We start from the raw sequence: 19,805 nt of genomic DNA, 5'->3' as shown, positions 1-19,805 counted from the left end.
CTGTGGATGAAATAGGATAATCCCACACGGATGGATTCTCTGTACACGCGTAGATTAGATGTCTATGTAACGGAGGTATTGTAACTTTTGTTCGCCCAACTCCGATGAGAAGTAAAAACTAGGCTTTTCCTTTGCGATCTCTCCGCTGCATCCTCTTTTTCGCAATGATTCGGTTGCGTTTGGCCAACTTGTTTTGCTCTTCTGTGTCTTGGCCTTTGTCACCATCCGGGCGCTTCCTCTTAAGGTTCTTTCCCTTGGGCGTAGAGTCGTTCTTCTTCGGGCCTTTATTATTTTTCGAGTCTCCGTTCTTCCTCAACCCCTTCACTCGAGAGTTATTCTCTTCTTCGCCATCCTGGTCTCGCTTCTTGAGATTGCGGACCCTCTCCTGTTGTTCGCTCCGCCGCTTGACGACCTGGGCATTCTCAATCGCAAACTCAACAATCAACCGCTTCTTCCTATCCTTCAATTCCTCTGAGACATTCTTCGGAGCCTCAACCGCATGCCCATTCAGCCACCGAAGACCCATAAGAGCATGTCGATGCGTGTAGTATTCAATGAACCCATAGCCTCTGCTTCTCCCCGCTCCACTCCCTTCAGCAACTTTACTTCCCTCACGGCCTTCAAAAACAATCTTGGCCTGCCGGACGACGCCGACACCCTTCTTCTTCCGGAGTTTCTCTGCCTCTTTCATCTCTTCGGATGCGCGGTCGAGCTCCTCGCGAGAGAGCGGCTGGCGCGTGCGTTCCTTGACGTCTTTTGCGAAGCCGACGACGGCCTGTCGGGCGAGTTGTTTGAGATCTTTTGAAGTGACGTAGCGAGGGATATTGCGGATTGAGAGTCGGGTTAAGCTGAGGTGGAGGGAGGGGTTTTTCCGGATGAAATTCTGTCGTTGCTTAAAGCTGTCTTCTCGCATCTTGATCTCTGATGGCGAGAGTTTCTGGTAGAGAGTCGATTTCGTAGAGATTGTACCCTCGTTTAGAAGGTATAGGCGTCGTTTATCGGTATCACGCACGAGCCGTTTTGATACCCCTTCTTCCTCGAGTTGCGTTGCTCGAGACTTGCTGACAGCCCGGCTGACTTGGAGGACGCGGCCGTCGAGGGTGTATCGGCCCGTGGGATCTGCATTCTCATTCTGCAGCACCGATTGCTTGATTATGGCGCCCTTCTTCCCATTCTCCTTGTCGGCGGGGAAATTGTCTTGTTGCTTCGGAGCGCCTTGTACGCAGGCATGCGCATTCTCTGGTTTCCAAAAGCAGACAAAGCCCGTCCCCCGGGGACGCTCTGTTTCAGGGTCGACGACGATTCGCGCGTAGCGGAGGGTTCCGAATTGGGCAAAGTGTTCGTAGAGGGTTTCGTCGGTACACGTGAATGGTAGGTTGCGGATGAATATCGTAGAGGCGTTTCGTTCGTCCTCTTTTTCTTCCTGATCTTCGTTTTCATCTTCATCTAAGTCCTCGTCGTCCTCGTCGTCCTCGTCGTCCTCGTCTTCATCCTCGTCGCTCTCTTCATCTTTAATGCTTGTGTCATCATCGAGCTCGGTATCGAGCAGGCCCACACCTCCCTCATCCATGTCCACGTCGGATTCTTCTTTGACCTCCGGTTCCTCTGTCTTTTCTTCAACCTTCTGTAGATTTTCCCAAACCTCCCTCTCCACTGCCCAATCCACAGCCAATGTCCTTCCATCGACCTCCTTTCCGTTTACGGCCTCCAGGGCCTTTTCGGCATTTTTCTTTCCTCTCAAGACCACGAATCCAAACCCAGCCAACTGACTTCCCTTCTTGGGTAGGGTGACATATTTAACCTTTCCAAAGCTCCTGAAATGTACCGCCAGGTCCTCAGGCTCCTTGATACTCCACGGCAGATTCCGAACAATGAGTTTGGGCGGCTGTGTATCCCCCTTCTGCTGCTCCCTCTGCTTCTTGCGCTCGAGCGCGGCGGCGGATGGCACACTCTTCCCTCCGGCCTCATCAACTACACGCTGACGAGGCTGCGCATATTCAACCTTGATTTTCTTCCCTCCAAACGCCGATCCATTGAATTCCTCCAATGCGGCCCGGGCATCCTCGACATCGGCAAAGGTCACGAAACCGTACCCCTTCGACTGCTTCGTTTTGGGGTCGATAACAACGACAGCATGTTTGATCACGTAGGATTGCGAAAAGTGCTCCGCGAGGCCTTCGGTGGTCGCAGAGACAGGAAGAGATCGGACGAAGAGTTCTCTCCTCGGCCTTGACGACATCTCGTCTTGAGGTTTTTTCTCATCGGGAGATCCCACTGCAGCGCTGGAAATCTCAGCAGGATTTTCCGGGCTGCTCTTCCCGTCGCTGTCGGCCATTCTGCGCCGTGGTACCTTTTGGTCTTTTTGTTGTTTCTTGAGCAAAAATCGGCGGCAGAAAATTCCAAGTCGACAAAGTTCGGGGCGGAGTGGGTTGGGGCGGTGACGGGCTGCCTCCGATTAGATAAAGCTCCTCGTCATCCTGACCTGTGCAGAACAGACGCGAAGAGAACAATGGCTGGGGAATTCGATGCCGACGATGCGGACTTTGAATCGGTGATTCAAGCAGAGGTGGCTTCGTCCTCTCGAAGCTTTGGGAGCTCCACGCCCCAGACCTCTGCACGGACTCCACAGCCCAAAGTTCAGCAACCAACACCACAAATCCTCGCAAGCAAATCCGGCCCTTCTGCGATTCTAGTTTCGACACGACAAAAAGGAAATCCGATCTTGAACCACATCAAATTCCTACCATGGGAGTATGCCGATATACCAGCTGACTATGTTGTCGGAGCTACCACCTGCGCGCTTTTCCTATCGCTGAAATACCACCGACTACATCCCGAGTACGTCTATGCAAGAATCCGCCAACTAGCTGGGAAGTATTTACTGCGCATACTCTTGATCATCGTCGATATCCCGAATCATGAAGAAAGCCTAAAAGAACTCTCCAAGACCTCGATTATCAATAACCTCACTCTGATCCTTTGCTGGTCAGCTCCCGAAGCCGCGCATTACCTGGAGCTCTTCAAGTCGTGCGAACATTCTCAGCCGACCGCCATCCGCACACAGCAAGCGCAATCTTACAAAGACTCGCTGGTAGAGTTTGTCACGGCCCCTCGAAGCATCAACAAGTCCGACGCCGCTAGCCTTATATCTACTTTTGGCAGTTTACAGAACGCAGTCAACGCGCAGCCGGAACAGATCAGCGCTGTGCCTGGGTGGGGTGAGAAAAAGGTCAAGCAGTGGTGCAGCGCCGTACGGGAGGATTTTCGGGTCGAGAAAGCGAAAAGGAGAACCGCTCCTCAGCGGGCCGTGCCGAGTCAAACCACGCTGAGCGCAAATGAGGGGGGCGTTCCTATGTCTGGCTCAGCGGACACGGCTCAAGAAAATGAGGATGAACGCCTTCTTGTGGAGGCGCATGAACCGTCGGTATCACGGTCCCGACAAGGGCAGGATGAAGAAATGGATGAAGGGATTATGGCGGCCCTCGCAAAGCTTCGAGAGAACGGTGGCTGAGGATGCTCTCAGACGAGTGATGAGCTATCCCATTGTCAAAGAGATTTCCAGCTCGAGAGGCGAACCGCACTAATACCCACCCCCCCGTGGTCGCAATTAGAACTAGGCAAAGACTTCATTGTCTCTGGGCTTCCCCTTCACAGTTCACTGGCTGATTGAATGGCCACCGTGAATTTTCAGACACTGCGCTACGAGCAGGACGCGAATATCGATGGGACCAATGACGCCAGCATGAGCAGAATATATATCACAGGGCATGATCCGGATACCCCGAGTGAAGCACCCACATGCCGGTTCTCAGTGTCAAGAAGTTCCCCACATTTCATCATGTGTCCCTCATATCTTGGAATGGGAGCCAAGATTCACACATGGGGACGATCTTTGCAGAGTGGAGCATAGTTTAGAGTTGTGTACATAAAACTAATGCGAATTCGCGCTTCGTGTGGGGAGCTCAAGCGAAAACTGAATCAAGGCTGAGGAACCAGCAACCGAATTCAGCTCCGAGATCTGTCTTCTTTGTAAAAGATGACTCGAGTTTGAAATATCGTCCAGCTGAGTCAGTTGATCAATTGCGCTCCCTCAGGTATCACGTGGGGAAATGAGGGGTAGAACCCAAAGGGGAAACCGGGCACTTTGCGAACATTGGACTTTCGTGTCTTCGCCTGGTCATCGTCGACGATTGATACGCCAGCAGTTTTGACGCCAATTTTGAGAGCGCACGACTGGCAGCCTGTCAGGTTGAGGTGCCCTCGTTCACTTAGTGCATCCTTGACGGACGGAGTTGTCCCCACACAGTGACGACGGATAGTGTAAAGTCGCCACTTCTGGCAGCCGTTTGGCGCGACCTGATCATGACACGATGGGCGGAAGTGCAGATCATGATACGGAGCTGACTGGGTGGCCTGATGACCCTCATATCCGACCCTCTCCAAGTACCGACAGCTCTGCCTCCGGCGCCTCGCTTCCACATGAGCCTTCAGGTACACAGCATCGCCGGAATGCGTCGACTGGACACAACCCTGGAACGAACCAGCAATCACAGTCGAAAAACTTCGAATTCGTTCTCGTGACAGACAATGAATCTCGACGCCAGGTTCGCCGTCATGCCATGCGCCAGTATATGCATCAGCGGCGCATCGACAGCATTGCGAGGCTGGGGGCGCCGCGTGTTCCTGCTGCTGGTTGGGCTCCTCGCCCTGCTTCACACGCTTCGTATCTGCAGGCACCTGGAGAACGAGTCGGCGATGCGCCGAATGAGGTTTCCGCAAAACAGGAGCAAAGTTCCCCATCAACTGACGAGGAAGCACACCCCAAAGAAAAGGGGAAGAGTTCTTCTCGTCGGGTCCTACCAAAGCCTCAGAAAGTTAAACGTGAACACGACGATGCTGCTCTTGCGCTTGTTAATGAGCGGTACTCGAATCCCATATCGACGCCCGAGAACGGCGCCGTGCGGGACCCTTTCAGTTCTTATCCGATTGCGATAACAGATCTCGACCATGAATTGATTCAACATTGTGAGTTTTTCGCGGGCCTTGCCCTGATGGAGCTTACGAGTCATAGTCGTCGTGACCTATCCGTCTATGATGTACAGGTTCATTGACTCGACGGCAAACAAACTGAACCCTATGAAGGAAATATTCCGGCAGCTGGCGTTGCATGATGAACTGCCGTTCCAAGCTATGCTTGCCATTGCCTCGAAACATCGAGCGGGCGTAGAAGGGAAGGCGGAATCGGTGCAGAGCCTCACCCACAAAATGCGAGCATTGCGACTGATGAATAAACGCATCCATATGGATTTAGAAGGGCGGAATGACGGGACCATCTACGCTGTAGCCACAATGGCTGTCATTGAGGTGGGCTAGCCTGTTCTTGGTTTTTGCATAGCTGACGCCCGAAGAAATGGTCAAAGGATGCGTCTATCGAACGGATGCACTTTAGGGGACTTGCTTCCATGATCAGAAATAGAGGGGGCATGCAGGCCATGCATCGTTCAAGCTCTTTTTTGGAGAAAGTCCTCTACTGGTTTGTGCCCCAACTACTCTTGTAGTTACTTTCTAATTACCGTTAGGGTTGATCTAAGCTGTGCTCCAAAGGCCATTATCGGCACCGCGCTTCCCTGGACGAGCGCTTGCCCAGATAGTCCACCAACTGGCTTCGACTTTATTAATCCTGACGTGCATCTCGCCATCCGGCATGATTCGACAGCCGCTGGAAACACCGAGAACCTCTGTGACGAATTCCGCGCCTGCGAAGACTTCCTTCGCTTCTTCCGTCATCTACATGAACTCGAACGCACTGCTCTAAACTCCCCTTCTACCCTAACATCCACAAATACTCCCCGCCGTAAAGCCTTCACCCCAGGCACCAAGCTGTACTCCATCATCACCCACCTTCCAGATTACGATCATGGCATTCGTGACAGCCGCTTCATCGACGAGTACACCCGCATGTCCTGCCTCTTCTTCCTGGCCGTCTCTCTCTACCACAGCTACTCCACCTCCACTACCTTCGACGCTTACTTACAGTGGCTCCAGGCCGAAGTCGACTCACTCAACCCCTACGAAAACCCCAGCATTACCTCGATCCTGTGGCTCTTCCTCCAGAACGACGGCTTCATCCCTAGCGAGAAACCAGCCAACCACCCCAACGCCCGATGCTGGGTTGTCTCGCGTATGGTCCGAATAGCAAAACATCTCGAGTGGAAGCGCCAGGGCAAGATTTGGGACACCATCCGGCAAGTCCTTATTGAGTTCCTGCTTACGCAGCAGGAGTGTGCTTTGGGTGAACAAGCCGTTGATGCGGAGGCTCTTGCCTCGAGGGCGCGGAAAAGAGATGCACACCGGCTTGGGGGTTATTTCTGGAACGAGGATGAGTTACGTCTGGAGATTTTGGATGCCAAGATCCCGACGCAGATGGAGTTAGGGTCGTTGGTAGCTTCTGGGATTGGGGATCTGAATATTCCCATTTTGACATGAAAACACTATCTATCACCTTCTTCTCTGTATCTTCTAGCTTGAATGTGATCACGATGTTATGATTAAAGTCAGGAGTAACACACTATGAAATCTTAAAGTGAACAAAGATGGCGCTTCCAACTTGGACTTCTCGTGCCTCGTGGCCGTGGATCTGGGGACGGAACCCCACGCGCCCATGGCCGAAGGAAAGGAATCTCTCCGCACTTTTGGCAGACTTCCCTCATGCCACAACCAGGCCAAACTGTCCGAGCTTTCGCCCAGCATGGCTTCAGCATCCCCTCAGATTGATGCGACCCTGTCCCAGCCCACACCAGAGGAGCAAACCGACGCCCCTGCCAGCGAGAGTGCAAAGAGAAAGGCGGAACAGCCCAACGGAACTCAGACGCGCTCAAAGCGGAATCGCTACATCTCCATCGCCTGGTATGACCGCATTTCTTCGGCCCATCCATGCCGCATTTGTTTCACTTTATTTAACGAAATTGGCTTTAGTAATGAGTGTAAACGTCGGAAAATCAAGTGCAACGGACAAGTTCCTTGTCAACGATGTGGGCACCTGAAACTCGAATGTCGGTTGTCGAACGATTGTTTCTTTCAATCACTAACTCGGTCGCTCCAGGTCGCTATGCACCAAATTGCTGCAATAATAACTTTAAGGACTCTGAGTATGTTTTTCCTGACCGTCCCGCGGTATTACCGCTAACTCGGGAATTCCGCGTACTCTAGGGAGTTCCGCTCGATGAAAGATCAGATCACCACACTACAGGACCAAGTCGGCAGTCTTTTTACCAGCCTTAATGAGCTCCGCACACAGGGATCGGGTTTTGATCTGCCGGCGTTCGACAATTTCTCTCGTGATGGCTCACAAGTCTTTATACCAATGCATCCACCGCCGGGAAAGCCTCGCGTACGACACCCTCGGTTTCACGGCCCTACCAGCTCGGCGTTCAACTTCGACGTCGCTCGATCGAGTCTCCAACATATGGGAATTGCACCGGCCGAAGAAGTTATACAGGATGATCTCACTACGGCGCATGCTACGCCCGCAACATCCCCTCCTCACGTGTCCACACAGAGTCAACCTATGCATCCAACCAAGGACCCGATATGGACAATCAAGAGAGACGAAGCTCTACGACTATGTCGAGTGTACGAAGAGGAAATAGGAATTATGTATCCACTCGTGGAGATTGACCAAGTTACGAGCCAGGTCACGATGCTTTATACCTTTATGGAGGCGGCAGTGCGGACAGGGTTCATGCATCGTGGGCTGCCAGGTTCAGATGGCATGGAGGATGACAGCACGACCCTTATCAAGTTGATTCTCGCGATAACTCTTGTTGTGGAGGGTGGTGGACAGAGCGAACTCGGTCGACGCCTCTACCTGAGCGTGAAACCGGTCGTCGAGTCCAAAATCTGGGAAACGCTTGACGTCAAAACAATCCAGCTATTAGGCTTAATGGTCAGTCTGCTAGAGTCTGTAGAGTTGGGCGCATACTAATTGAACAGGCAACATATCATTTTCATACAGATGAAGACGCCCTAGCTTACCGCATTATCGGTGTAGCCGCTCGCATGTGTCTTGAGATGGGTCTACATAGACGAGACGCGCTGGCAAAGTCGTTTCCCGACGAAGCGCAGTGGCCTGGGATTGTCAGAATCTTCTGGGCTATCTATTCTTTGGACAGACGATGGAGTTTCGGCACAGGGCTGCCGTTTGTCATACAAGACGAAGATATCGATCCTAACCTACCAGAGCCAGTAAGGACCCTATGATCTTGGCATATCAATTTTCTCACTCGTGCCAGGATCCGTCACTACCATACTTAAGGTGCATGGTCACCTATAACCGCATCAGTTCGAAGGTCTGGTACTCCGGGCTTGGCTCGGACGGGGCGACAGATATCCGCAGAGATGAGATCGGTTACCTCGACTATCAAGTCCTCCAGTGGTACAAGCAAGTTCCCGAAACACTTGGGTTTTATCCGTCCGAGCCTCCGAGGAAAGGCGAAACGGCAAATCGTGGCCTCCGGCGATTGCGCGTTCTTTTGTACTTGCGCATGAATCAGCTACGAATTCTCATCTATCGGCCCGTCCTTCATTCCGCCGCCAGTATTGCCGAGGACAAGAGCCACGCCCAGACGGTGGTTGACGTCGCCAAAGACACTGTTCGAGTACTCACTCGCCTAAACCAAACATCCGATATATACCGCACCCAACAGATAACCTTCAACTACTTCCTAGTCGCCGCGCTGGGTGTTCTCTTCCTTGCTGTATGCCATGCACCCAATGAATTTAACCGGCAAGTACGGGATGAGTTCTACTTGGCACTTGATCTAGTGAACGGCTTCAGCACCAAATCGTACGTCTCGAAACGTCTATGGAAAACAATAAAAGGGCTTCGGCGGATCGGCGAGAGGTTGGGAGTCGTAACCCGTCCTTTTGGAACTGATTCCAACGATCCCCACTCAACAGCAGCCGTCGCAATGGCAGGCCTGGCCGGACATCCAATGGAAAACCTATATGGGCCTCTGGATGGGGTTGGTGAGCTGGGCAATAGCCCTCTGAACGGGCTTCAGATGAGCCATGAGCTCACGAATCTGTTTGAGGCTGTCGGAGGATTCGGCAACTTTATGGCACCGACGACAACCGACGGGATCAATGGCTTTGTCGGCCATGAAGGGGAGCTCCAAAATACTGGAGAGGGGCTTTCTGGAGTACTTGGGGATGAGGGGGAATTCGCGAGAGTGATACGGGATTTATTCTGATCACTGGTAGCGCAGTTCTCCCACCATGATATATAGTTATTTTGACCTGATACCCTTTTCACTTAGCCTTTCAACCAGCCTCTTTTCCCACCCGCAGCGGGTCTATCCCGTCCCGCAATCTCCAGAAGCCATCATTCATGCCTGAGGCAGTAAATTCACGTGACCATCCAGCCTCTTGCTTCTTTTGCGCTTCGTCACCTTCATGCCAGCCCCTCAATCGTGTCATCCAACAGAGCAATCAAAACAATGATCTGAACGGCATTCTGTTCTTCGCGATCGCTCTTATATCGTATCTTCGAGGCCCAAAGGCGACCACTATTAACGCTGCCCACCGCCCCACGAGGCTAATTCGGAGGCCCGTCAACCTCCGTCGATCGATTCCCTCACCAACCTGCAGCCAAAAAAATTCACCCCTCAACACAGGCCGATCGTTTTCCTTCGTTGGATATACAGGATTGAAGAAATTTGGCCCTCCTAAATTAAAGCGTGGCACCCTGCGACTGTGAATCTTTTTCCGGAGACAGCCAGTGGGAGACCGAGACCCCGTCGCGTCAATCGCACAACAATCCGCAGCGGTCCCGCATATTGACATGACCCCTCGGCTTATCAGGAGGACACCACCACTCTTCTGATCACACCAGCCCCGGTCCGCATTCACTATTCCCGCAATCCTCCCCCCGCGTCTCGTTTCTATTCTATAGTATCACCTTCTCTGCCTGCGTTAGAGGAGTGGGAGAACCCTGGAGTTCGAAAATCGTGGCAACAGGCCGTTGGTCTCCCACGAATCCCTCTTCCGCTCGGTTGTCCATTTTTGTCTAATTGAATCCTAGCACCGTGTCGAGAGAGATAGGCTCGGCGTTGGCCGACGGCCTAGATAGGCTGGATCTGAGTCAACTGTCTGAATCAACACAATCCTCAACTGCTCCGTCCGATTCGTTCGATATGTCGTCGTCCGAGGGCGCTCCCGAGTCCTGGATCTCCTCGTTCTGCTCGCTCATGGGGCATGAATTTTTCGCAGAGGTGTCGGAGGATTTCATTGAGGATGACTTCAACCTGACTGGGCTGCAGTCACAGGTACCCATGTACAAGGAGGCGCTAGAGATGATTCTGGACGTGGAACCGGAGGAGGATGAGGATGAAGAAGAGGAGGAAGAGGAAGAAGAAGATGAGGATGAGTTACTCGGTGATGAGAGACCGCCCGGTTACCGAAGAGAACGGAGGCACGCGAGGGTGGCAAGCGATTTGAGTGTAATCGAGAGCTCGGCCGAGCTCCTCTACGGATTGATCCACCAACGGTACATCACCTCACGGCCGGGGATCCAGCAAATGTTGGAGAAATACGAGATGCAGCATTTTGGCGTCTGCCCTCGGGTTTACTGTCATGGATGCAAGGTGCTCCCTGTAGGACGTTCCGACACACCGGGGCAGGAAACGGTGAAAATGTTCTGCCCGAGCTGTCAGGATCTATATACGCCGCCTAACAGCCGGTTCCACTCGGTGGATGGCGCCTTCTTCGGAACTACATTTGGTTGCCTGTTTTTCATGACATTCCCCGATCTGGACATCAACCCGCGGTTCGATGCATCCTTAAATACTCTGTCCCCAACACGCTCGGCTTCGTTCCCTTCCACTGCGACAGCTACAACTACAGCATCAACAGTTACAAACAACCAACCATCATCCTCCACGCCTCGTCCCGCGTACCCCACAGAGCTCAACGGCGTGCGCACGGTAAACTTCTGCCCCGGCTTAGGGGAAGGCAAGATGTTCGAGCCGCGCATCTATGGGTTCCGGGTGTCAGACCGGTCAAGATCAGGTCCGCGCATGAAGTGGCTACGGATGAAGCCAACAGACATCATCGAGCTAGACGAGATGGCCTTTTACAAAGCGCTGAACAGCTACGACAACGACGGCGACGCAGAGATGGGCGGCGACAATGCACAAGGCGCGGATTCAGCCATAGCACGAAGAAAGAAGGCCCCGATGCGGCGGCGGCGGTACAACCCAGATCAAATGAGCGTAAACGGGGTGGATGGCTGACCGTTTTCTTCCTTTTCCGGCATCGACCCCGTAACAAACCGCACGACATCAACATACAACCTCACTTATATCCCCGTTCTCTGCATACAGTCAATTCAATCCATACCTTTAATCCCAGTATCTTCTTCTTCCCCCGCTCATCTTCTCTTCTCCATTCTACATACTTTTTTTTTGCCCTTTCACCTTTCAACCAGCATCGAGGCGTCTTGCGTCAAGCTTTGTCCCCTTTAAGTTACCTAATCGATCGTCTCTAACTCGAGTGTTTGTCACTTTCAGCTGATACACAGACAAGACAAGACAAGACAGACACGGGCAGAAAACATGAGTCATGGACGTAATTGAATTATGAAATTTTGGTCATACATTCCCTGGTAGTTAACGTTTCTTGACCTCAGTATCGGCATACCTTACACGCACCTGGTAGTATTCATACATAAACACCCTCAGGCGAAGAGAATTGATCTCCACTCGGCACAGAAAGAAGTATACCTAACTCCGGACCAGAGACATAATCCCAGCAGAGTCGCTCAATGGACGTCCCACAATGAATGCCGCACGAGAAAAAAGAATTACATGAACGAAGCCCTGCGTCGACCTTCTCACAGTTCCAAGTAGCAGATATGAAACGAGTCGCGAATTGGACGCTTGGAATGTGAACTACGGCCAAGGAGATTGCAGCGCAGGAAATTACGGCTCTCATAATTGTGGCTAGCTAGATTGCGTAAGTCGTAGAGTACAGATTCGTGTATCAACGGCCAAAAGCCTCCGAATCCGTGGATGGGGAATGGGAAGGAGAGCCTGCGGTTCGCCATGTCGCCAGGCCAGGCAAGGGCAGATGCTCATTTCTTTCCTCAAATATCGCAGGGACTCCCACTTAGGGTAGTTAGTGTAGCGGAACCACATTTTTTCATACGAATTGGGAAAGCATCACCACTTCGCCGTGCCTTCCCTGGAACAGGAAATAGAACGCGGAACGGTCTACAGCAGGGTATGGCAGATCAGGAAGCGAATATTCGACTTACAATCTCATAGGCTGAGAGCCTAGGTGCGGCAGTCCCGCAGCACCAACGACGAGGCTGCTCGAACTCGAATCACCCTGATCCTGTAACGCCGACGGTGTGCCAACTTTAAGATGACACCTAGATTCAGGAACCAGGGTTCTGAGCCCGGCATGAAGCATCGAGAAACTCGCATTGTGGCCGCTCATTTTGTACCCGCGGGGCGTTTGTTCTCGTGCTCACTTCGGGCACAGGTGCTTGAATATCCGCCTTGACCCTCAGCCCGTCGGACGATGAGCTCGTGACAAGAATCTTGTCGAGATACCTGTCCTTGGCGAAATTTCCTGGAGGGCTGCATGCTGCTCTTGATGACGACTCAACAACCTGGTGATGTCACGTGCTTTTCCTCTGGGACTCTTCGAGCGTCAGGGCTTTGTTGCATATCTGGAGGAATAAGCTGTTGTATCGTCCAAATCAGGAGGGGCGTCAACCGGAGCAGCCCTTTCGGGCACTTACCTCTCGAAAGCAATGCCTTTCATATCCTTGCTGCAGGAGAGGAGAATCCGGCGAGGCTCAACGTGAGGACGAATCCGAGCCATATGGGAGACCGCTTCTTTTGTCGCAAATAGGAGAAGCTGGTTTCGGAATTCGAAGCCTGCCGCACCATGTGGATATCCGCTTGAAAAGACGCCCTGCACTGCCCTCAACAGATGGAGATCTACACGAGACTCGAGTCCTCGAGCAGAGGAAAACATCCAATGCGTGGAAGGCCTCCACGTCTTCTCCTGGGAGGCGGGTGCGTCAACGTCTGCGTGTCTGTCAGGCTGCCAATCGAACATGGAAAAGGACTTCAAGCCTGGGCCACGACATGCACACGCAGTCAAGCCAGGTCTGGCGCCGATGGGCCTCGGTCACAAGCGAGCAGCACCAAGCACCACATCAAGGCTCGACAGAAGAGAGATGCATCCATCTTCTGCCTGGCTGCAGGAAATACGAGTTAAATGTGTCAACAAGGAAAAACGCCGCGAGCATTCGCCAAATATCGAACCACGAGGCTGCGGCTCAATCCTCGGATGCACAGCTCTTGATGCCAATTGGCGTTTTGGCGTTTTCGTACACGAGAGACCTCGTATCTCCAGAGCGAACACCAACCCATTGGTTGAACTGTGCATATCACATCTCGCACAAATTATGACGCCTTCCGGCTCCAGCCTTCTTGCCTCGCAGCGAAGCTGGCGACGCGTGGCCAAGGCGCTGTTTTTCCCCAAGCCTGGGAGATGGATCTGCGGAATCGAGGCGTTGTGCCTCAAATGGCAAACAACGAGATTTCGATTTGCTTTGACGATCAAGAAGAAAAGGGTTGGTTGGTCAACAAGACGCAGGACGATTTCCGAATACGCACACGCTTTGCGTGGAGGAGACGCTCCTGTCATGTGAGGTCAGGTGGTTGGATGGCACGCATTCCAGAAGCCCCGAAGCCCAGAAGCCCCGAGCTGCGGAGCGTCGTAATCTTCAGGCAAGAATCACCAAACAGCTCCCTCGCCAAGCCAGCAGCTTAAAACGATGTCTCGCATTTGGTTTCGGTTTCGGCTTCTCGATCATGTCAAGAATCGACTTCACGTCTCCTGCCACTGCTCCCACCAGATAGTGTGAAACCAATATCCAACCCATGGCCCAGAAAACAAGATGCCTGTCTCGGAGTTGAGCGGTATTTAGGTCCTTAAAGCCTTATTTTCTCCACCGGCTGGGCCAGTCGTGGCGGCCTTGGGGTGCCGACGAGGCATGGGCCCTTGGGCCGCTGCTTAACCACACCTGTTATTCCAAGGTATATACGAGACGTAACCCAAAAGAATCGCCAAAAGGCCTTGCAGACGAAGGAAGAACACGCGCTGATGTTTTGGATGAGGGGAAAGCAGACAGGCAGTGATCGTTGCATGAAAATCCGATCTTTCGTTTTCGTAAAGCCCAACCAGGAAACAACATTAAGGTCCTGACAGTCACGAAGATCATCGTGATGAAAGTTGCCCAAGGAGACGGCAGAACTCAAAACTCCGACTGATCCTGACTTCAAGAGACGGAGTCGGAGCAACTTTTCAGAATGCCGCCGATCCACATGATTCTCAACCTGCCTCGTATCCGACGATGGAGTGAAGAATCGCAAAGGATCCCCACGCCATGGATTGACAAGCCTCTCACGTCCTGACTTCCTCCAGAGTGGTGCCTGCCAGACTCCTCATCTCAGCACTTAAATTCTTCGACCACATTCACCCTTCCTCAAGGCAGCTCAGCGTTCGTGGATTGTGGCAGCGCCCGTTCTAATTATACTCCGGGGAGTGGAAAGAGAAGTATTGTGCGCCTTTGCATGTTACTATTCAGATCCTCGCAAGTGATCTCGCAACCCAAGGCTTTGCATCCTCCACTGAATCCGGAATTGCAGAGCGCCGTGGCGCCCGGCGCGGGCAAGGCCACACACAACAGCGCGCAATGTGCTTGGTCAAACAGGCAGTCACATCTCTGGATCAAGAGGCGCAGCAACTCAAATCCCCACTTAACAAAGAATGCTTTCCAAGACCTTCAGTCTGAGCTCGCGGAGAGGTTCCGTCGACATTTCAAATCACATCCCTCCTTCCCTGGGCCGTGCCTTCCCGTCATGGTATCGATCGATACGCCTGTAAGAGCTGAATCCCCAAACAGGAAGACGACTCGCTGCGATCCAAGCGGATGGTGCCGGATCGCTCCAAGGCTCCGTAATGAGTCAACTTTGCAGTTGATCACCACTGCCTCTCGAATCTCCTCACTTCATTCGACCATTTTCTGCTCCTTCTTCCTTTCCTTTGGAAAAGGAAGGGCGCGGTTCCCCCCAGTCGTCTCCATCATTCACGAGGCACCAGCCGCCCGCTGGGATCCGGGCGAATCAAATCCACTGTACGCCACCCAGTCAAAGAGAGGTGGAAATAAGAACTCAAACACCAATGACAGTGCAGTCAAGAGTTGTGATTTGGTCTCAGAGTAAACTCCGGCGGCTATTTCCGTCACTTCCACACCCCACAACCCCCTTGCTCGTGCCTTTCAAGGTTCTTTGATCCTTGGGCCGTTGGTTTCCTTTCGGCCAACGCTTCAACGGAGGGCCGAATGAGAGGTCGAGGTGCATGACGGAGCCGTGGAAAAGCCATCGTTACGCACGGAATTGGGGTCGTTGGGGGCCGAAACACGGAGCTCTTCACTTCTTGCACAGCATCGAATTTCAGGCGTCCCAGCTATCTTTATACCCTTGCTTGACAATGGAGTCACAATCAAGATGATGATTTACTTGCGAGGGTATGAGGGGTAATTATCGAAATACTCCATAGATTTTCGCATCATTCTCAGATAGGAGATCAATTTCCCTAATGTCGTAATCGTACTCCAAAGTCCCAACGCCGAAGGCCATGCATCTATCCAACGCAAATCCAAAGTACCATCGGTCCATTATCGCACAGCTCGTTGAGAAGATAGTGTCCAGACAGAAACCAGTGTATCGTAACTCGTTATCAAACCAAAAAAAAAAAAAAAAAAAAAAAAACCTAAATCACAGAAGAGGATACAGATGTAGAGAGCACGGTTCCGACTCCGGCGTCAGCGGACAAGCCAGGGCAGGCTCTGCAGGCGTCGACGGCGAGGAGTGGTCATCGCTGTAACCTTGCGACAACGCAGGCATCTGGCAGAAGAAAGAAAAAAGAAGTATTAGCTCCTCTTGCCTAGGAACTGCGGGTACGGGTACGCCGCTTTGATAGAAGGGAGGAGGGTATGTACAGGGATGTTGTTACTATTCTCCGAGTGGTTGCTGTTGTGGTGGTGGTTGTGGTGGTGCTGTGCGGGAGACAGATCGATCCCGGCCATCGAGGCGTAGCTCATGCTGAAGGGGCTGATGATGTCTTCGTCGCCGTAGGAGGGGTACTTTTTCATTGCTGCGCCGGCGCCGTGCACGGAGACGGGGAGGAGCGGCGGCACGGGCGAGTTGTACTCGCCGTGGAATGCTAGGTCGCTGTATGGCGCAGGGAGAGAATGGTACGAGGGCGGGTGTCCGTACGACGAGTGCCCGTAAGGGTCAAGGGACGAGTACGAGGGGTAGGAGATGAGAGGTGGGGGGGAGGTAGAGAGCTGCCTTGTGCTCTGGTACGAGAACATGGAGCCCGAACCGCGGTCCTCTTGCGTGGAGTAGCTATCGTATGATGAGACTCGGTCTGTTGTTGAGGCGGGGCTATGGACGTCCGAGGACGATGTGGACTTTGATGCGCGGGTGTGCTTTGCGCGCGACTTGGCTGTGCTCTTGTTGGCCGGCGGTTCTGGCTTCTCGAGTATGCGCTCTGGGGATTCGGAGGTGGAGGCGGCGCGTTTCTCGAGGTCCTCCAGACGGCGCTTTAACTTCTTGCCTAGATCACCAGATCGTCAGGTCAACGAGACTGATTGATTCAGTGGTGGAGGTCCAACGGCTACTTACGGTAATTGCGCTGCGCGATGCGGTTCTGTATACGCCGGCGTTCAGCCAGGTCGGAGATCTTGGTCCAGTCCTCGTTAGGGTTGGCATTGGGACTGAAGGCACTGCTGGTCCCATGGTTTCTTGAGCTCGTAGAATATGAATAACCGTTTGACCGATGCATGTTGAGTGGAAGTAATAGAAGTAGCTAAAGTAAAAGAAAAAAAAAAGAGACAGGAGTAACTCAGTGAATCTTGGTGGCGGAAGTATGGAGAAGAGAGGGGAGGAGGGTTGCCTATATAGTTACCAGGTGGCAGAGCGGCGTATCCAGGATTAAACTGGCGCATTATTGACAAACACGCGTATCAGCGAACAATCCGAAAGAAAGAGCCACGGCCAGTCTGGCGAAGGAGCTTTTGGTGCTGAGCCCCCGGAGTCCGAATCCAGGGTTAGTCCGTGCATAAAGATGGAATCATGAAAGGGAAATTCAAAAATTCGGAATAGGAATAGAAGATGGATAACCTAGTTAATTTATTTTTTTTATTTTTTCTTTCTGAGTTCAGCAATTTTGAATAAATCTAGCATGGCTTGCCCATGTGTTGGGAGGGAACCTTTCCCGAATGGATGTGCAGGGCTGCGTCACTCGAATGAGGCTGTTGTTGGAACGCTTGAACGGAACCCGGATGCCCGAGATCACCGAGGGCCTTTTTCTCGGGGGCCTGGAACCTGGAAAGGGCAAATGACGACGACCTGCAAGAGCTAGCAGCCTCCGACTCAGGGCTGTGCTGAACCAACAGAGACAGGGGGTTGAAAGTGTTCCACAGACCCAGGCCATGTGGTTCCAGATATTCTCATTCCAACATTCCACAGCCTGCTGCTGGACAGAGTCGTGAACAAGAAAAAGAGAGTTCTTGAGGTGTGCATCATCGTTCGGCCTTGCCACCATAAAGAGACACATTCCAGGGTCAAGGGTCAAGGTTTCGGTCGATGAGATCGGGGTCAGGGAGATCGCCGGTTTTTCTTTTGTTCTCCCACTTTGTTGGTTCTTTCCTTTTGCTTCGTATTTTCTTTTTCGTTCCCTGTTGAGGGAGAAGGCTAAGGCCCAGAGAGTTGAAACGAGTACGAGGCGACGAGCCCGCGGGCAGATCCGAGTTCGTGCGGACAATTTCCTTTGCGGACTAGCGGTATTTTATCAGACCGTCGACGAAGATTCATCTTGAGGAGTCAAGATGAGTAACAACAGGAATAGCCTCTTCTGCTGATCTCCAACAGAGTGTGGCCCCTTGATCGATTCCTTGCACGTTGTGTGGGGGAGTGTTGGATGCCCTGTCAATTCCGTCCGCTTGTGCTCTGCCCTGTCTGGTCCAGCTCGAATTCCAATCGCCGACCAACATGGCAACTCTGAGCGAGCGGGTCCACGGCTTCCAGTCTGAAACAAGTACCTTCTCCCTCAAATTGTGCGTGGCTGTCGCCGTGGTTGTGGCAGTAAAGCAACACCAACAACTGCTTGAACAACAATACCATGCCAATGGCTCGAGTCTTGGTCAACCAAATGGTTACACAAGTGGCCACCGACACTCTGATCCCCATGATTACTCTTCTGACGGTGATTATTCTAAACAACTTTGTCTCTGGAATGGAGATCTTTTCTCAGCCACGCGCTGCAAATCCGTAATCCAGAATTCTGCTGCACATCGTGCGTGCTCACTCCGTGCATCAGGACGGCCCAGAGTACACATTGCTGGGACGCAGCCTCGAGGGGCATCTCCCGCTCCACAACGCTCCAATGTCGGTTGGGAATGCTGCATCTCGTGATTAATGAAAAGATAGTGAAACAGAAAGTCAAAAGCAATCGCCTATTGACAAGATACTCCGGGTATTGACAAGGTTGGCAGGCAGCGCCGAATATGGCCAAAAACGTCCAAGTGTGCTGGATCTGCCTCCAGCCCCTCTTCAGCAAATCATCGAAATGAGGGTGACGGAGAGTTGCCGACCCTGCAGAGCGATGATCGAGCGGGCGAACCAGAGCGCTGCGATCGCTGGAGCTTGGCATCTCTCGCAGTCGACCTCCCGAGCTTCGGAGTAAATCAACTACCATGGGAGGCTTTGGCCGCGGGCACACTGGATCTCGATGAAGAGTTCTGGAGTTTCGGCCCAGTCTCGCCTCCGCAACAAGAGGCCCCCGGCCTCATCGGAGACCCCGAGAAAATGACAAATCGAGGCCGACGAGCGTGCTGGGATGGCATTTGGTATCACCCACCTTACATGAAGCTTTCACAGGCCATCCAATCAGCGTGGACGAGCGACTTTCCAACTCTGGGAACCAGGCGCCCCAAATGACCTCTTGCGTCCAAAATGCGGGCTTCGTCCGCACAGGGGACATGGCACAAAGATTTCAATCAAGCGCACGGTCTCGATTTCTGCCACGTTGCACCCCTTGATCTTGGCAACCCAGCTAAGGATAAAGATCTCACCCCCAAGAAGGGTGGGTACTCAATTGCAGACTGGATGAGATCAAGGTCCTGAGACAGCGCGAGCGTTCGCCTCGAATACTCGGAATTACGGCTCGTTCTACTCTGTGTCGTCGCTCTTGACTGTCCGAAACCAACCCGGGGCCCCGAAATGCGCGCATACTGGCGATGAGAAGGTGGGGGAAAACCACCTACAACCGCACAGCGCAGTTGGTGGATCATGCCCTCTCAGGCGAAATTGGAATTCTCTCCTCCTGCCTCTGGGGCCGGAATGCGGTCAGCGGCCAGTGCCCCAGAAATTTGGACTCGAAGGAGTCCGCAGTTCCGTTCCCTTGCTGAGGCGATCTGCGGTGCCAGGAAGTGAAACTCGTGGTGAGCGAGCTCGTGCAACAAGCCAGCTCGGGCTTCCGCTCGTGGACTCGACATTTGCTGCCATAAATACAAAATCCTGAAATCAAAGCCTTGTTAGATCGCTCAATGGCTGAGCCAAGGGGGAAGAAGTTCTGCCACCCGCGGCACAGCACGGTCTCCGCGATAACACCGCCATGGTCAATCCTTGAGGGTGGATCACGCATTCCAAACCAGTCCC

At 52.7% G+C, this 19,805-nt stretch overlaps 9 protein-coding genes across 9 annotated transcripts; 6 read left to right on the top strand and 3 right to left on the bottom strand.

The window, feature by feature from the left end:
- Positions 1 to 32: 32 nt before the first annotated feature.
- On the bottom strand, positions 33 to 2,445 carry BJX67DRAFT_364730 (mRNA-binding ribosome biosynthesis protein NOP4). The gene has a single exon (XM_071030228.1). It carries the CDS (start codon positions 2,333 to 2,335, stop codon positions 119 to 121), a length of 2,217 nt encoding a protein of 738 aa, XP_070882052.1. The 5' UTR covers positions 2,336 to 2,445; the 3' UTR covers positions 33 to 118.
- A 64-nt stretch (positions 2,446 to 2,509) lies between these two features.
- Positions 2,510 to 3,511, top strand: BJX67DRAFT_374840 (DNA repair protein RAD10; the record flags this gene model as incomplete). Its single annotated transcript, XM_071031607.1, has 1 exon — positions 2,510 to 3,511. One exon carries the CDS (start codon positions 2,510 to 2,512, stop codon positions 3,509 to 3,511), a length of 1,002 nt encoding a protein of 333 aa, XP_070882051.1.
- Positions 3,512 to 3,676: 165 nt separating this feature from the next.
- Positions 3,677 to 6,486, top strand: BJX67DRAFT_390820 (uncharacterized protein; the record flags this gene model as incomplete). Its single annotated transcript, XM_071034688.1, has 4 exons — positions 3,677 to 5,025; positions 5,072 to 5,364; positions 5,409 to 5,533; positions 5,580 to 6,486. Exons 1-4 carry the CDS (start codon positions 4,371 to 4,373, stop codon positions 6,484 to 6,486), a joined length of 1,980 nt encoding a protein of 659 aa, XP_070882050.1. The 5' UTR covers positions 3,677 to 4,370.
- Positions 6,487 to 6,606: 120 nt separating this feature from the next.
- Positions 6,607 to 9,487, top strand: BJX67DRAFT_364724 (transcription factor domain-containing protein). The gene is made up of 6 exons (XM_071030227.1): positions 6,607 to 6,906; positions 6,976 to 7,052; positions 7,103 to 7,148; positions 7,210 to 7,945; positions 7,993 to 8,244; positions 8,292 to 9,487. The coding sequence occupies exons 1-6, from the start codon at positions 6,662 to 6,664 to the stop codon at positions 9,249 to 9,251; spliced, it is 2,316 nt and encodes a 771-aa protein (XP_070882049.1). The 5' UTR covers positions 6,607 to 6,661; the 3' UTR covers positions 9,252 to 9,487.
- Positions 9,470 to 11,641, top strand: BJX67DRAFT_364722 (casein kinase II subunit beta). The gene has a single exon (XM_071030226.1). It carries the CDS (start codon positions 10,194 to 10,196, stop codon positions 11,289 to 11,291), a length of 1,098 nt encoding a protein of 365 aa, XP_070882048.1. The 5' UTR covers positions 9,470 to 10,193; the 3' UTR covers positions 11,292 to 11,641.
- A 1,381-nt stretch (positions 11,642 to 13,022) lies between these two features.
- On the top strand, positions 13,023 to 14,234 carry BJX67DRAFT_269403 (uncharacterized protein). Its single transcript, XM_071026488.1, has 2 exons — positions 13,023 to 14,114; positions 14,206 to 14,234. The coding sequence occupies exon 1, from the start codon at positions 13,127 to 13,129 to the stop codon at positions 13,724 to 13,726; it is 600 nt and encodes a 199-aa protein (XP_070882047.1). The 5' UTR covers positions 13,023 to 13,126; the 3' UTR covers positions 13,727 to 14,114; positions 14,206 to 14,234.
- A 204-nt stretch (positions 14,235 to 14,438) lies between these two features.
- BJX67DRAFT_269306 (uncharacterized protein) lies at positions 14,439 to 15,510 on the top strand. Its single transcript, XM_071026486.1, has one exon. It carries the CDS (start codon positions 14,652 to 14,654, stop codon positions 15,300 to 15,302), a length of 651 nt encoding a protein of 216 aa, XP_070882046.1. The 5' UTR covers positions 14,439 to 14,651; the 3' UTR covers positions 15,303 to 15,510.
- Positions 15,511 to 15,852: 342 nt separating this feature from the next.
- Positions 15,853 to 17,258, bottom strand: BJX67DRAFT_364716 (bZIP transcription factor). The gene is made up of 3 exons (XM_071030225.1): positions 16,770 to 17,258; positions 16,082 to 16,701; positions 15,853 to 15,986 (listed from the first exon to the last, which is right to left on the bottom strand). The coding sequence occupies exons 1-3, from the start codon at positions 16,927 to 16,929 to the stop codon at positions 15,858 to 15,860; spliced, it is 909 nt and encodes a 302-aa protein (XP_070882045.1). The 5' UTR covers positions 16,930 to 17,258; the 3' UTR covers positions 15,853 to 15,857.
- A 992-nt stretch (positions 17,259 to 18,250) lies between these two features.
- BJX67DRAFT_269311 (uncharacterized protein) lies at positions 18,251 to 19,139 on the bottom strand. The gene has a single exon (XM_071026487.1). The coding sequence runs from the start codon at positions 18,841 to 18,843 to the stop codon at positions 18,361 to 18,363; it is 483 nt and encodes a 160-aa protein (XP_070882044.1). The 5' UTR covers positions 18,844 to 19,139; the 3' UTR covers positions 18,251 to 18,360.
- Between the last annotated feature and the right edge of the window lie 666 nt (positions 19,140 to 19,805).

This window comes from Aspergillus lucknowensis (genome assembly GCF_044049455.1).
Source record: "Aspergillus lucknowensis strain CBS 449.75 chromosome Unknown BJX67scaffold_57, whole genome shotgun sequence".
Taxonomy (NCBI): domain Eukaryota; kingdom Fungi; phylum Ascomycota; class Eurotiomycetes; order Eurotiales; family Aspergillaceae; genus Aspergillus; species Aspergillus lucknowensis.
Note: the sequence above shows the minus strand (reverse complement) of the source record. Positions and strands in the feature narration are given on the sequence as shown.

Coding starts and splice junctions, on each gene's coding strand:
- BJX67DRAFT_364730 (XM_071030228.1), bottom strand. CDS start 2,335: ATGGCCGACAGCGACGGGAAGAGCAGCCCGGAAAATCCTGCTGAGATT.
- BJX67DRAFT_364724 (XM_071030227.1), top strand. CDS start 6,662: ATGGCCGAAGGAAAGGAATCTCTCCGCACTTTTGGCAGACTTCCCTCA. Junction 6,907..6,975: donor CGCTACATCTCCATCGCCTG/GTATGACCGCAT, acceptor AATTGGCTTTAG/TAATGAGTGTAAACGTCGGA. Junction 7,149..7,209: donor AATAACTTTAAGGACTCTGA/GTATGTTTTTCC, acceptor CGCGTACTCTAG/GGAGTTCCGCTCGATGAAAG.
- BJX67DRAFT_364722 (XM_071030226.1), top strand. CDS start 10,194: ATGTCGTCGTCCGAGGGCGCTCCCGAGTCCTGGATCTCCTCGTTCTGC.
- BJX67DRAFT_269403 (XM_071026488.1), top strand. CDS start 13,127: ATGGAAAAGGACTTCAAGCCTGGGCCACGACATGCACACGCAGTCAAG.
- BJX67DRAFT_269306 (XM_071026486.1), top strand. CDS start 14,652: ATGTTACTATTCAGATCCTCGCAAGTGATCTCGCAACCCAAGGCTTTG.
- BJX67DRAFT_364716 (XM_071030225.1), bottom strand. CDS start 16,929: ATGCATCGGTCAAACGGTTATTCATATTCTACGAGCTCAAGAAACCAT. Junction 16,702..16,769: donor CATCGCGCAGCGCAATTACC/GTAAGTAGCCGT, acceptor CTGGTGATCTAG/GCAAGAAGTTAAAGCGCCGT. Junction 15,987..16,081: donor AGAATAGTAACAACATCCCT/GTACATACCCTC, acceptor TTCTTCTGCCAG/ATGCCTGCGTTGTCGCAAGG.
- BJX67DRAFT_269311 (XM_071026487.1), bottom strand. CDS start 18,843: ATGGTAGTTGATTTACTCCGAAGCTCGGGAGGTCGACTGCGAGAGATG.